Here is a 16391-nt window from a genome sequence, read left to right as displayed (position 1 = left end):
CCCCTTACTCTAATTTCTCTTTCTTCAACTTAGTGAGATACCTGGATTCTGTGTTGTTTTCCTCTATTTTGTGTTGTGGTCTGGAAATTGTGAAAGGCAGAAATATGGACTGATTTGCCTCTTAACCTTTTTTGGTTTCCATTATCTTAGTCAGTATAGTTGTGCACTGCTTATTGTCCAGTCCTAAAAGAGTTGCTCTTATATTTTGTCCAATTTTATAGTTATTTGTGATAGAAAGGATGAAGTAGAAGCCAATGGCCTAAGTTGGATCTTTTTGATGAAGCAAAGAAAAGGTAATGTTTTAAAGCACAGTGAATGTTTATATATTGCTATTGATGTCATTAAAATCTAGAGGAGAAATGGGCTGTCAAAAGTCATTTAATTGAATTGAATCCCCATTTTAAGGATGATAGAACTGAGGTGAGGAGGAACATAGTAACTTGCCTGTTGATACCTGGTCTGTGACTTTTATTTGGGCAGCAGCTGGGTTTCTTTATTTCTCTTTGTTGTTAGATGTTGTAGTGTGCTATCTTCTTACCACTTCAGCTGAATGAGACTTTATCATAGCAATTAGCATTAGTAATGATAAAAATGATATTAACAGTTATACTCATTAAAATTTAAAGTATACTCATATTCCTTCTTTCTTTGAGTTAGATTAAATTTTAGTTTTTAATATATCTTCCTTGTATAGCCGTTTAATAGCAGTGTTTTACAAAATCTGTACCTATACCTAATTGTCTGATTAAATCTGATGTTATATCTATTGATATCAATAACTTAAAAAGCCATGAAATTGGAATAATAGATAAAATATTTTCATTATAGCTTTTGTTTTATGTTTCCTATTTACTGCATAATATTTAGCTTAAATTTCTTTTATATTTTCTTCACTGATTAAATGACTGGAATTTTACTGCATTGAATAATATACCTCTATGATGTTAAAAACTGGCATTATTTTAATTGTTTTTTTTTTTTTCTTCTTCAAGGATGTATCTTTAATGGGGAAAGTGTACTGGCACAAGCCATCTCAAGTGCAAGCAGAGCAAGGATTACAGATTAATCTTGAGGAACCTCAAATGGTAAAGTTTTTAATAAAAATCCTCTTTGCCTATACTGAAGTAGTGGTTTGTCTCTTGTTGCTTGAATACTTGCTTAGACAGTTAAAAAAACAAACAACCTCCCTTCATTCATTTTAGAGGTGTGTTTAACCGTATGAACATCTAATCCAATATCACATTGGGAGTCTTGGCTATTTTGGCTCACCGTTGCTGCCTATCATAGACCTTCTGAGCTAAGGCCCAAAACTCTTTCCAGAAGGGGAATATTTTAACAATTCCTCTGGCCTAGGCATTTATATTCAGAAAGTTGTTGCAGAATTAATTAAAGGTTTTTAGCTTCTAAGAAGCATCATCATATATTTTATTTAGCTAGAAAAATTGTTTATAGCATTGATGAGGGAAAAATTTGGTAGAGAAATAATGGATTGTTGGTGACAGAAATTTGTTTCAGAAGTAAAGCTTCCTTTTCTTCTATCACTGGCAGAGTATTTATAGGATTCAAAGCAATCTGGAATACATTCCCTATGGATAGGACATGTCTTCCTGTGTATAGAAATCTACATTTACATAAAACAAATCATTGCACCATGATCATTTCCTTTATAAAGGATTTGTAAAATATTGTTACATAGCAAGCTCCTTTAGTTCCTGAAAATGAGTCCACATACATAAAAGATTCAGATTACATTTCATTTTTATCGTAATATGTTATCATTAGAAAATATATGGAATCTTTCCACAAAAGCCGTGGATCTTATAATGTTAGAGTTTCTACAACTGATTGAACTACCAGAGTCTGAAATGCTTCTGGATTGAGACCATGCCTTTTTCTGCTTTGTATTCTTATCTCTTACCCCAGGACCCCACATGTGTAAGGCTAATATGTAGATATATCAATTTTAAAGCCTTCCCACATATGCTTTGGACTTAAAACTGACATCTAGGGTAGCTTTCTCTATGGAACACCATTTATAGGTAGATATTGAAACCTCTGATATATAAGCTTCCAATGGGTATAATAAACTGAAAATACAAGATTAGTCAAGTGTGGAAAAATAGAAATTCTTCATTAATACCATTTGACTTAAAACCATTTGCTGCATTCATGTAAAGTATAACAAAAGATACCATTTTTCAGGAAGATATGAAAAAGGCCCAATATCAGGTACTTGACTTAGACATCATTTTGACTATTTAAAATAAAGATTTAAACAAAAATATTGATTTCTTTGTAATTCTGTGGGAATCATTCTCTCAGTTTTGACATTTACAAGCAATCACTGGACTTTTTCTGGCCACTGGCTTTTTTTTTCTTCTGAGATTTATTTATTTATTTTAGAGAGAGAAGGAGAAAGAGAGCGCATGTGTGCACGCATGGGGGGATGGGCAGGGGGAGAGAGAGGGTGTCTTAAGCAGACTCCAAACAGAGCATGGAGCCTGATGTGGGACTTGATCTCATGACCCTAAAATCATGACCTGAGCGGAGACCAAGAGTCAGATGCTTACTTGACTGAATCACCCTGGCACTCCCGGCCACTGGCTTTTTAAGTTAGAAAATACCTTTTAACTTGATACCTGGTCATGGTAAAAAGGCTCCTCTGTGATATCTTTCATTTCAGACACTCTGCCAGAGAGCAGAACTCTATCTGTCCATCCTACCTGTCCCTTAGGCTTCTAGAAGTTTCCTGGGCTGATATTTATCTGGGGAACATTGGCTAACATGCTGTCATCTGGTTGTGCCTGCATCCTACCCTCAGAGCATGGCGGCCTCACTTGTGAACATCTCAGTGCCACAGGTCAGAGATCTCTTAGTTCTTTGATGCAACTTATTTTCTTTAAGTACCCACCATTTCAAATTCAATAGTTTTTGAATCATCATAGAGAGTAATTTCCTCACATACTTACTAAAAAAAATCAGAGTTTATTTATTCATTCCTTTTCTTACAACGTGGTAGGCTTTGTTTTAGACATGGTTAATATAAAGATAGAAAAGACATTTCTTGACCTTGAGGAACTCATTGTATGGAGTAGACCAATATATAAAGAGACAAAGTACAATACTGCTTAATGAATATTCTAAATAAAGACTACATAGCAGAGGAAAAATTTGATATAATTTTCTTTCATTTATTCATTTACTTGTTCACAAATAATTGGAGATGGTATAAATGCACTAAGTACTTGAGATATAGAGATAGGTAAGATACAATTTTTTTTTTTCTTAGATTTTAAGTTTTAAAGTACTTAAACTTTCTGGTCTCAGGATGACTTTAAACTCTTTTTTTTACAGTTTAAATATTCTTTTTAAAAATTTTTAAATTCAGTTAATTAACATATAATGAATTATTTGTTCTATAGGTACAGTTCTGATACATCAGTCTTGTATAATATCCCGTGCTTATTACATAACATGCTCTCCTTAATGTCCATCACCCAGTTGCTGGAGGATGCCTTTAAACTCTTGAAAAATATTTTAAGGATCCAAAGAAGTTTTTGTTTATATGGATTGTATCAATCAATGTTTACATAATAGAAATTAAAACTGAGAAAAATATAAAATATTTATCCATTCATTTAAAATAATAATAAGCCAATTACATATGAACATGGAACATACCGTTTTAGAAAAAAATCTCAAAAATTTTTAGCAAGAGCATTTTTTTGCGTATCTGTATAATACCTAGTTTAATAGAGAGCTAGAGTCTCATATCTGTTTCTACATTCAATCTGTTTTGTATGCTTTTTGGTTGAAATATATTAGGTAAGCCTGGTTTCATACAGATTAAAAAAGGAATAATATTTTAACAATTTCTTAACAAAATTATGACCACTATTCTTTATTAATATACCAAAACTCTACAAGTGGTAGTGTCTTAAAGATGAGTTGCAATGAGGAATCTGAAACAAGATAAAGTAACTTATTGTATATCCTTACATTAACATCATTGGTCTACCTTGTTCTTTGAATGGCTCTTCAACCCCTGCATGCTTTTGTAAGCTCACATGTTAATCATATGAAAAGTATTGGTTCACTGTTTTACCCACAACTGCTTTTCCATCACAAGTGCAAGCATCAACACAGTGAAAAAGGCAAGTAAGACTTGGTATTATTATGAAAATAGCTTTGAAATTGCAGATCCCCTGAAAGGGTCTCAAAGATTGTCAGGAGTCTGTGGACCACACTTTGAGAAGTGCTGGTCTATTGGGAGTAGGAGAAAGAGGGTAAGAGAGTGAAGTTTGGATTCAGGTTGTCTAGGTTCAAATAGAGAACTGCTACTTACTCTCACTGTGACCTTGGGAAGGTTTCTTAACTTTTGAAAGCCTCAGTTTCTTCATCCACAAAATGGGGTTACAAACAGTTCTTGCTTCGTGGAGTCGTGGTGAAGATTAAGCTTAAATGAGATAATGCTCATGTATGTTGATGATTATGATTATGATAATGATTACTTAGACAACTACAATACAGTGTGATGCAGGCTGAAACAGAAGGAGGGCACAGGATACAGACACAATCTGTAAAGGTTTGGTGGCAAAAGGAAGGCTCAGCAGAGTCCTGAAGAGGGTCAGTTGCAGCTACAGGATTGTCACTGCCCTCTCCTCAAGCTTCTCTTTCTTCATTTTCTGTTTTGACGGGTGGTACCTTCATCTGTTCAGTCTCCCAAACCAGAACCTGGGAGTATGTGTTGGAGCCAGGAGAAGAGAAATGGAAAAGAAAGGGAGTGATTAACATGCCAAATCTATGGAGGATGGAATGAATGAGCTTGTCATAGAAAGCACAGGGCCCATTACACATATCGCCTGAGCATATCTGTTCTGCCATTTTATGAAAAAGATTTTATTAACCCCCCTTTTTACAATGAGGAGAATGAGGCTAAAAAGAATTAAGTAACTTGACCAAAATCACCCATCTATTAATTGACAGATCCAGGATTTGAATAATGTCCCATCCAGTTACAAAACTTTTACTCTTTTCATTGCACCATCCAATAGTTTTATAGAAATATGAACTCCAGATTGAAGTTTCATTTTACAAATGGAAATTTCTTGGTTTAGCCATCCTTTTTGTATAATAAAGATAAATAGTATTTGATGTTGTATGACATCTTTATCCTTTATTTTACTTATTAGCAAATGAAAATGTATCGAAGAACAAAGTGATGCAATTGCATTTTCAAGTCATTCTCTAGAATTCAGACTTTTGTATAAATCAGACTGGTTTTATCCATCTGTTAATTTGAGGTAATGAAGCTTTAATTGCCAGTATTCCATAATCCCAAATAGTTTTGGTTTAAAATTGGGTAGTATAAAAATATGGTTATAAAGATACTTTACCTAAGACTTGATAAAATACAGATTAAATCAATGAGATATTTTTAAGGAACACAAAATAGTTTTAAGAGTGATATTTTGTGAGCGTTTTTCACTAGGGCTTGCAATGGAACGGGGATGTCTGGATAGTCTTTTTGAGGCCTCTGGGCCTCTGGGTCAGCTCTTCTTTGAGTACTTGAAGACAGGCTTCTGGAAGAGCATCTAGTTAGCAGAAATCCCATTTCTCAGGACTAAAGAATCTCAGAGGTCAGATGTTTCAGTGGGCCTTGATTCTGAATGAGTATGCAGTGAAGTCAGGGTCAAATTGGTGTCTCATGGTTTCATTAGAGTTGGTGCATAGTTACTGTGGGGTAGCTATATTTTCTGAGACAAGAACCAGAGAAAATAATTTGCTAGGCTTTACATTGTTCTTAAGTCAATTTGAATTTCTCTTTTTAAATCTTCAGAAGAAATTTACTACCTTTGGTTAATTTCAATCATGTGTTTTTATTATCATTTTGTGGTTAGAAAGAAGCACTGTGTGACTTAAAACTTTGGGAGGACCAATAAGAAGAACATTCTTGTACATTTATGTTTTCCCACAGAATATGCTTGAGGAAATTCCTAAAGCTATCTCAAGTATTTTCCAGCTTGAACAAGAAGATGTGTTAGAGTGGGGAGTCTCAGAAGCAGGAAGCACAGTATGTAAATCTCAGGAAACTCTGGAAGTTCGGCCAGCAGATGAATCAAGTAAACCTTTGAAAGACAAACAGCCCACAAGTGATTCCAAAGCAGCCAAACAGGCATCTTTAAAGGTAAAACACTATTTGTGTTGGAAACAGTTATGATTTGTGTGGATGTGCAAGTGTGAAGAAATGGATCAGGCAAGGGCCATGGCGTGGAGGTGGATTTGCTCTGAAAAAGGGCCTTCTATTTGTAAATTGCTCATTTGGGAAAAGGGGATATCTGTGTATTGAGCGCTTTTTGTCTCAACCCTAATCATAATTCTGAGGAGAGAAGACATATTTTTAAAAAAAGATTTTTAAATTATTTATGACGGAGATAGTAAGAGACAGAACACGAGCATGGGGGACCTGTAGAGGGAGAAGCAGGCTCCCTGCTGAACAGGGAGCCCAGTATGGGGCCTCAATCCCAGGACTCCCAGGATGCTGGGATCATGACCTGTGTGGAAGGCACAGACTTAATAACTGAGCCACCCAGGAAGAAGACACATTTTTAAGGAGTGAAGGAAATTCAGGGCTTTCAGAAATTGACCAAGAGTCCTCCCATTACCATCTTGAGGGAGTCAGAAACTGTAACCCAGGGAAAAGAACTGGGTGAATTCTGTATGTTTTATAACTTTGCCCTGTTTGGGTTTATCCTAACCCTAAGTCTTTTTCTGTTGTGAGAATGTTTCTCAGATTCATTTTATATATGTATAATTTAAATAACTTTTTACCATATCTGTATATTGCTTTACTACTATTCACTTGGTACTTTTCTTTAATTTGAGATACTTTTTGACTTTAATGAATTTATTTAAAATGGGTACATTTTATTAGGATTAAAAAAAAAGCCATTTTTCCTTGAACCACAAAATATTATCTTATTATCACCATGGATCCTCTCTCTAGCTGATTCAAATGGGAAGGTAAACAACCTTTCCTCTCCTTTTGGGTACCCTCTCCTATTGAAGACAATGTTCCTGCTATGTTTTTCACCCATGTCAACTGGCCATTCTTTAACTTGGACCCAAAATTCCCAACTCTGAAAACTTGGGTTTATCTGTGACCTCCCCTCCCCTTGCCTTTAACCCACAATGAGTCTCCAAGATCTAGATTCCTCCTAACATTATTGCTTGTAATTTTTTCCTTCTCTTTTCTAGTTGTGTTCATCCTAGTCTGGGTCCTAGTGACCTTGTGTTTGGATTAACACAGTGATCTCCTGGTTTTTCTTCATTTCTCTAGTCCTACTTTCTTTTTTTTTTTTTTTTTTTTAAAGATTTTATTTATTTATTTAACAGATAGAGATCACAAGTAGGCAGAGAGGCAGGCAGAGAGAGAGGAGGAAGCAGGCTCCCCGCTGAGCAGAGAGCCCGATGTGGGGCTCGATCCCAGGATCCTGGGATCATGACCTGAGCCGAAGGCAGAGGCTTTAACCCACTGTCCTACTTTCTTAAGTTCATCTTGCATGATGCTAGCATATAGATCTACTGGGAATAATGGGTAATAAGGAAGATGCACAAATAATAATTGACCAGAGAAAATCCACAACTGCTGTGAAGGAGAAGGGACTTGTGATGGGCTATGGACTCCATTAAAAGTCATGCTGCCTTTCTAAAGCATGGACTTGGGATATGAAGTGAATCCTGCCAAGGTTAAGTGAACGCACTCATTGCTAACTACTTCAGGTGATTCCCATCTTTCAGGCTGACACCTTCTAGGTGTGTAGCCCTTAGATAGCATCTTTTTCTTTTTTTCTTTCTTTTTTTTTAACAGTATCTTTTTCTTTTTAAAAATTTTATTCATTTATTTGAGAGAGAGAAGGAGAGACAGAGATAGCAAGAGAGAGCATGAGTGGAAGGAGAGGGAGAAGCAGGCCCCTGAAAAGAAGGTACCCCAACTCGGGACTCAATCTTAGGAACCTGAGATCATGACCTGAACTGAAGGCAGGTGTTTAACCGACTGAGCCACCCAGGCGCCCCTTAAACAGTATCTTTGAAGACTATGGAATCTTGATGAAAAAGTGTTAGGTAGGTAGGCATAGATAATGTTTTCATCCATACTTCTATCTGAACCTTGGGACTTTGGAAATAAAATGTGAGCACGAGAGGCAAATGGTTAGCTAGTAAATGTGTAAAACAATGACATGGATATCTGGAGAGTGATTTAACCACGATGGCCTGGCAGGAATTAAAGTCTCTCATTAGAAAAGTTCCACATTAATTCTTTTGGATTGTTGTGGCTGCTATTAAATATTATTAAGAAATTCAGAAATTTTATTTATTTTTGGTAAAAAGAGGCAGCCCTTCCCTAAAGTAATTAGTATTTTTATTTATCACAGGCCAACCACTTTGTTAAGTGTTTTGCATATATTATCCTAATTCTAAAAATATATTTCTTAACAAGACTGTATTTGAATAAACTGTCATAAAGAATATAAAGAACTGGGGGGGAGGAGTCAAGATGGTGGAGAAGTAGCAGGCGGAGACTACATCAGGTAGCAGGAGATCACCTAGAGAGCTTATCAAACCATTGCAAACACCTACAAAACTAATGGGAGATTGAAGAGAAGAACAGCAATTCTAGAAATAGAAAATTGACCACTTTCTGAAAGGTAGGACCGGCGGAGAAGTGAATCCAAAGCAACGGGAAGATAGACCGGGGGTGGGGGGGTGGGGGGTGGGAAGGGCCAGTTCCTGGCAAACAGTGGAACAATGGAGCACAAAATCAGGACTTTTAAAAGTCTGTTCCGCTCAGGGACATCGCTCCAGAGGCTAAACCGGGGTGAAGCCCATGTGGGGCCAGCGTGGCCCCAGGTCCCGCAGGGTCACTGAAGGATCAGGGGTGTCTGAGTGTCGCAGAGCTCGTAAGTATTAGACTGGGGCTGGCTACAGAGACAGAGCCAAGGAGTGAGCTCTCAGCTCAGGGTTACCTTGAACTGGTTGCAGGCTCAGTCAGCTCGGAGCGTGGCCAGAGGCCAGGGAGATGGGAGTGATTGGGCTCTTTTCTCTGAGGGCGCACTGAGGAGTGGGGCCCTGAGCTCTTGGCTCCTCCGGGCCGGAGACTGGGAGGCCGCCATTTTTATTCCTGCCCTCCAGAACTCTACGGAAAGCGTTCAGGGGACAAAAGCTCCCGAAAGCGAATCCGAGCAGATTACTTAGCCCGGCCCCTGGTAAGGGCGGTGCAATTCCGCCTCCGGCAAAGACACTTGAGAATCACTACAACAGGACCCTCCCCCAGAAGATCAACAAGAAATCCAGCCAAGACAAAGTTCACCTACCAAGGAGAGCAGCAGAATTCCAGTGGAGGAGAAAGCAAAGCATGGAACTCATGGCTTTCTCCCCATGATTCTTTAGTCTTGCAGTTAAATTAAATTGTTTTACTTTTTTTTCTTCTTCTGCTAATTTTTTTTTACTTTTACTCTTTTCTTTTTTAAAGTTTTTTGACTAGTTTATCTAATATATATATATATATATATACATATATATTTCCTTTTTATATTTTTTCTTTATTTTCTTTTTTTAAATAATTTATTTAATTTTTTTTCTGAACTTCTTTTTATCCCCCTTTTCCCTCCCACGATTTGGGGTCTCTTCTGATTTGGTTAAAGCACATTTTCCTGGGGTCTTTGCCACCCTTTCAGTATTTTATTTGCTTCTTCATATACTCTTATCTGGACAAAATGACAAGGCGGAAAAACTCACCACAAAAAAAAGAACAAGAAGCAGTACTGAAGGCTAGGGACCTAATCAATACAGACATTGGAAATATGTTAGCTCTAGAGTTCAGAATGACGATTCTCAAGGTTCTAGCCTGGCTCGAAAAAGGCATGGAAGATATTAGAGAAATCCTCTCTGGAGAGATAAAAGCCCTTTCTGAAGACATAAAAGAACTAAAATCTAACCAAGTTGAAATAAAAAAAGCTATTAATGAGGTGCAATAAAAAAATGGAGGCTTTTACTGCTAGGATAAATGAGGGAGAAGAAAGAATTAGTGATATAGAAGACCAAATGACAGAGAATAAAGAAACTGAGCAAAAGAGGGACAAACAGCTACTGGACCATGAGGGCAGAATTTGAGAGATAAGTGACACCATAAGATGAAACAACATTAGAATAATTGGGATTCCAGAAGAAGAAGAAAGAGAGAGGGGAACAGAAGGTATATTGGAGAGAATTATTATAGAGAATTTCCTTAATATGGCAAAGGGAACAAGCATCAGAATCCAGGAAGTGCAGAGATCCCCCCTGAAAATCAACAAGAATAGGTCCACACTCCGTCACCTAATAGTAAAATTTACAAGTCTTGGCGACAAAGAGAAAATCCTGAAAGCAGCCCGGGAAAAGAAGTCTGTAACATACAATGGTAAAAATATTAGATTGGCAGTGGACTTATCCACAGAGACCTGGCAGGCCAGAAAGAACTGCCATGAGATATTCAGAGCAGTACATGAGAAAAACATGCAGCCAAGAATACTATATCCAGCTAGGCTATCATTGAAAATAGAAGGAGAGATAAAATGCTTCTAGGACAAACAAAAACTGAAAGAATTTGCAAACACCAAACCAGCTCTACAGGAAATACTGAAAAGCATCATCTAAGCAAAGAGAAAGCCTAAAAGTAGTAGATCAGAAAGGAACCGAGACAATATACAATAACAGTCACCTTACAGGCAATACAATGGCACTAAATTCATATCTCTCAATAGTTACCCTGAATGTTAATGGGCTCAATGCCCCAATCAAAAGACACAGGGTGTCAGAATGAATTAAAAAACAAAACCCATTAATATGCTGCCTACAAGCAACTCATTTTAGACCCAAAGACACCTCCAGATTTAAAGTGAGGGGGTGGAAAACAATGTACCATGCTAATGGACGTCAGAAGAAAGCTGGGGTGGCAATCCTTATATCAGATCAATTAGGTTTTAAGCCACAGACTATAATAAGAGATGAGGAAGGACTCTATATCATACTCAAAGGACCTGTCCAACAAGAAGATCTAACAATTGTAAATATCTATGCCCCTAACGTGGGAGCAGCCAACTATATAAACCAATTAATAACAAAATCAAAGAAACACATTGACAATAATACAATAATAGTAGGGGACTTTAACACTCCCTACTGAAATGGACAGATCATCCAAACAAAAGATAAACAAGGAAAGAAAGGCCTTAAAGGACACACTGGACCAGATGGACATCACAGATATATTCAGAACATTTCATCCCGAAGCAACAGAATACACATTTTTCTCTAGTGCACATGGAACATTCTCCAGAATAGATCACATCCTGGGTCCTAAATTAGGTCTCAACCAGTATCAAAAGATTGGGATCATTCCCTGCATATTTTCAGACCACAATGCTCTGAAGCTAGAACTCAATCACAACAGGAAATTTGGAAGAACACAAATACATGGAGACTAAACAGCATCCTTCAAAAAAATGAATGGGTCAACCAGGAAATTAAAGAAGGATTGAAAAAATTCATGGAAACAAATGATAATGAAAACACAACAGCTCAAAATCTGTGGGACACAGATTAGGCAGTCCTGAGAGGAAAATATATAGCGGTACAAGCCTTTCTCAAGAAGCAAGAAAGGTCTCAAATATACAACCTAACCCTACACCTAAAGGAGCTGGAGAAAGAGCAGCGAAGAAAGCTTAAACACAGCAGAAAAAGAGAAATCATAAAGATCAGAGCAGAAATCAATGAAATAGAAACCAAAAAAAACAATAGAACAAATCAACGAAACTAGGAACTGGTTCTTTGAAAGAATTAATAAGATTGATAAACCCCTGGCCAGACTTATCAAAAAGAAAAGAGAAAGGACCCAAATAAATAACATCATGAATGAAAGAGGAGAGATCACAACCAACACCAAAGAAATACAAACAATTATAAGAACATACTATGAGCAACTCTACACCAACAAATTCGACAATCTGGAAGAAATGGAGGCATTCCTAGAGACATATAAACTACCACAACTGAACGAGGAAGAAATAGAAAACCTGAACAGACCCATAACCAGTAAGGAGATTGAAACAGTCATCAAAAATCTTCAAACATGGGGCGCCTGGGTGGCTCAGTGGGTTAAGCCTCTGCCTTTGGCTCAGGTCATGATCCCAGGGTCCTGGGATCGAGCCCCGCATTGGGCTCTCTGCTCTGTGGAGAGCCTGCTTCCTCCTCTCTCTCTGCCTGCCTCTCTGCCTACTTGTGATCTCTCTGTCAAATAAATAAATAAAATCTTTAAAAAAATATATATATATTTAAAAAATCTTCAAACAAACAAAAGCCCAGGGCCAGATGGCTTCCCGGGGGAATTCTACCAAACATTTAAAGAAGAACTAATTCCTATTCTCCTGAAACTGTCCCAAAAAATAGAAATGGAAGGAAAACTTCCAAACTCATTTTATGAGGCCAGCATCACCTTGATCCCAAAACCGGACAAGGATCCCATCAAAAAAAGAGAATTATAGACCAATATCCTTAATGAACACAGATGCGAAAATTCTCACCAAAATACTGGTCAATGGGATCCAACAGTACATTAAAAGGATTATTCACCACGACCAAGTGGGATTTATTCCAGGGCTGCAAGGTTGGTTCAACATCCGCAAATCAATCAATGTGATACAATACATTAATAAAAGACAGAACAAGAACCATATGATACTCTCAATAGATGCTGAAAAAGCATTTGACAAAATGCAGCATCCCTTCCTGATTAAAACTCTTCAAAGTGTAGGGATAGAGGGCACATACCTCAATATTATCCAAGCCATCTATGAAAAACCCACTGAAAATATCATTCTCAATGGAGAAAAACTGAAAGCTTTTCCGTTAAGGTCAGGAACATGGCAGGGATGTCCGTTATCATCACTGCTATTCAACATAGTACTAGAAGTCCTAGCCTCAGCAGTCAGACAACAAAAAGAAATTAAAGGCATCCAAATTGGCAAAGAAGAAGTCAAACTATCACTCTTTTCAGATGATATGATACTATATGTGGAAAACCCAAAAGACTCCACTCCAAAACTGCTAGAACTTGTACAGGAATTTAGTAAAGTATCAGGATATAAAATCAACGCACATAAATCAGTTGCATTTCTATACACCAACAGCAAAATAGAAGAAAGAGAAATTAAGGAGTCAATCCCATTTACAATTGCACCCCAAACCACAAGATACCTAGGAATAAACCTACCCAAAGAGGCAAAGAAACTGTTCTCAGAAAACTGTAAAGTACTCATGAAAGAAATTGAGGAAGACACAAAGAAATGGAAAAATGTTCCATGCTCCTGGATTGGAAGAACAAATATTGTGAAAATGTCTATGCTACCTAAAGCTATCTACACATTTAATGCAATCCCTATCAAACTCCCACCCATTTTTTTTCAAAGAAATGGAACAAATAATCCTAAAATTTATATGGAACCAGAAAAGACCTTGAATAGCCAAAGGGATATTGAAAAAGAAAGCCAAAGTGGGTGGCATCACAATTCCAGACTTCAAGCTCTATTACAAAGCTGTCATCATCAAGACAGCATGTACTGGCACAAAAACAGACACATAGATCAATGGAACAGAATAGAGGGCCCAGAAATAGACCCTCAACTCTATGGTCAACTAATCTTCAACAAAGCGGGAAAGAATGTCCAACGGAAAAAAGACAGCCTCTTCAACCAATGGTGTTGGGAAAATTGGACAGCCACGTGCAGAAAAATGAAATTGGATTATTTCCTTATACCATACACGAAAACAGACTCAAAATGGATGAAGGACCTCAGTGTGAGAAAAGAATCCATCAAAATCCTTGAGGAGAACACAGGCAGCAACCTCTTCGACCTCAGCCGCAGCAACTTCTTCCTACACACATCGCCAAAGGCAAGGGAAGCAAGGGCAAAAATGAACTATTGGGATTTCATCAAGATCAAAAGCTTTTGCACAGCAAAGGAAACAGTTAACAAAACCAAAAGACAACTGACAGAATGGGAGAAGATATTTGCAAACGACATATCAAATAAAGGGCTAGTGTCCAAAATCTATAAAGAACTTAGCAAACTCAACACCCAAAGAACAAATAATCCAATCTAGAAATGGGCAGAGGACATAAACAGACATTTCTGCAAAGAAGACATCCAGATGGCCAACAAACACACGAAAAAGTGCTCCACATCACTCGGCATCAGGGAAATACAAGTCAAAACTACAGTGGGATACCACCTCACACCAGTCAGAATGGCTAAAATTAACAAGTCAGGAAATGACTTGCTGGCGAGGATGCGGAGAAAAGGGAACCCTCCTACACTGTTGGTGGGAATGCAAGATGGTGCAGCCACTCTGGAAAGCGGCATGGAGGTTCCTCAAAAAGTTGAAAATAGAGCTACCCTATGACCCAGCAATTGCACTACTGGGTGTTTACCCTAAAGATACAAACATAGTGATCCAAAGGGGCACGTGCACCCGAATGTTTATAGCAGCAATGTCCACAATAGCCAAACTATGGAAAGAACCTAGATGTCCATCAACAGGTGAATGGATAAAGAAGAAGTGGTATATATATACAATGGAATACTATGCAGCCATCAAAAGAAGTGAAATCTTGCCATTTGCGACGACATGGATGGAACTAGAGGGTATCATGCTTAGTGAAATAAGTCAATCGGAGAAAGACAACTATCATATGATCTCCCTGATATGAGGAACTGGAGAAGCAATGTGGGGGATTAGGGGGTCGGAGAAGAATAAATGAAACAAGATGGGATTGGGAGGGAGACAAACCATAAGTGACTCTTAATCTCACAAAACAAACTGAGGGTTCCTGGGGGGAGGGGAGTCGGGAGAGGTGGTGGGGTTATTGACATTGGGGAGGGTATGTGCTATGGTGAGTGCTGTGAAATGTGTAAACCTGGCGATTCACAGACCTGTACCCCCGGAGATAAAAATACATTATATGTTTATAAAAAAAAGTTAAATAAAAAAAATTAAAAAAAAAAAGAATATAAAGAATTTGTCCAAGTACAAATATCTAGTTAGTTTGTAAAAGCAAGACTTGAACTGAGATGGTCTAATTCTGGAACCTTTACTCTTTACCTCTTTGCAACAGTGCTCTTTCATAACAACAATTAACAGATGTCTGGTTAAGTACAAAAGGAAACTCTCCGTTACAATAATGAGGATAGAGTGGTCCTCACAAAACTAGAAGGAATGGTTGGACAAGAAAGACTTGGGAGAATGGATTAAGAGAGCTCTAAACTAGAACCAGAAATGTTTCAAGAGGACAAGAAGAGAAAACCATCAAAGACTTGATGGTGTATTTTTTTGGCATAGTGTGGGACATGTTAGTAATGCCATAGAAAGGCAGTAGTCCTGTGACTTGTCCCACCAAGTATCTTGTATTTATTTGCATTAACATGTCAAGATCAGTTATAAACCATGAACTTTACTTTGGACATCTGAAGGCATAAAATTAGTCTCTAGCATCTCTGGTACAAGAATGAGGAATAATATACAAGCCAACCAGACTGGGGGGGACAAGAAGACTTCTTTTGACACAGCAAATGGAACTAGCACAGAGGTGTGTTAAAAGAGTAGTGTAGGACTTCCACTGCTCGGATATATGCCAGAAGGTCTCATTCAGCAGAAAAGCAGATAATTTGATTAGTTTTTATGACCATTTCTATTCTAAGAAGCTCATTAGTATAATAAAAATTGTTAGGACTCTGTCCTTAGTCATGAGCAACATGACTTAGATAAATTAAACAAAAAAGAGAAATGAGGTAATGGTGTCCGTGAAGAAATGACTGACACCAGGGCCTGCAAGAGGATTGTTGAACATTTTAGGAGGGAAAAGGATAGAAGTCTGTAAAAATATAGATATTACATGTCTTGGGATTCTAAATGGAAGGAAGTTTAAGAGATGCAGGATGCCCTAAATCCCCTCAGATTCTCACAAAAACGGGATGCCTGGGTGGCTCAGTTGGTTAAGCAACTGCCTTTGGCTCAGGTCATGATCTTGGAGTCCCAGGAACATTGGGCTCCCTCCTCAGTGGGAAATCTGCTTCTCCTTCTCCTTCTCCCTCTGCTTGCCTCTCCTCCTGCTCTCTCTCTCTCTGTCAAATAAATAAAATCTTAAAAAGAATTCTCACAAAAACAGTTACAAATGATCTACTACATTCAGAGTTTTAAAGATACATAAAGATGAAAGAAGAAATAGACATCCATAGATAAACATGAAAGTGACATGTGGCTATAATAATTATATCAAAATGCCTCAGATCCAGAAT

At 37.6% G+C, this 16391-nt stretch overlaps 1 protein-coding gene across 4 annotated transcripts in view; it reads left to right on the top strand.

Annotated features, from left to right (window-relative positions):
* TTC6 (tetratricopeptide repeat domain 6) overlaps positions 1-16391 on the top strand; it is a 219987-nt gene that overhangs the window by 79846 nt on the left and 123750 nt on the right. For all 4 annotated transcript variants that reach the window (XM_032871236.1, XM_032871237.1, XM_032871235.1 and 1 more), the window contains exons 3-4: positions 993-1085; positions 5978-6187. In XM_032871236.1, the coding sequence (XP_032727127.1) occupies positions 993-1085; positions 5978-6187 (303 nt within the window). The remainder of the gene's footprint in view (positions 1-992; positions 1086-5977; positions 6188-16391) is intronic.

This window comes from Lontra canadensis, unplaced genomic scaffold, assembly GCF_010015895.1.
Source record: "Lontra canadensis isolate GAN:19392208 unplaced genomic scaffold, GSC_riverotter_1.0 scaffold42, whole genome shotgun sequence".
NCBI classification, from domain to species: Eukaryota; Metazoa; Chordata; class Mammalia; order Carnivora; family Mustelidae; genus Lontra; species Lontra canadensis.
The sequence above is the reverse complement of the archived record's forward strand: the minus strand, read 5'-3'. Positions and strand labels throughout refer to the sequence as shown.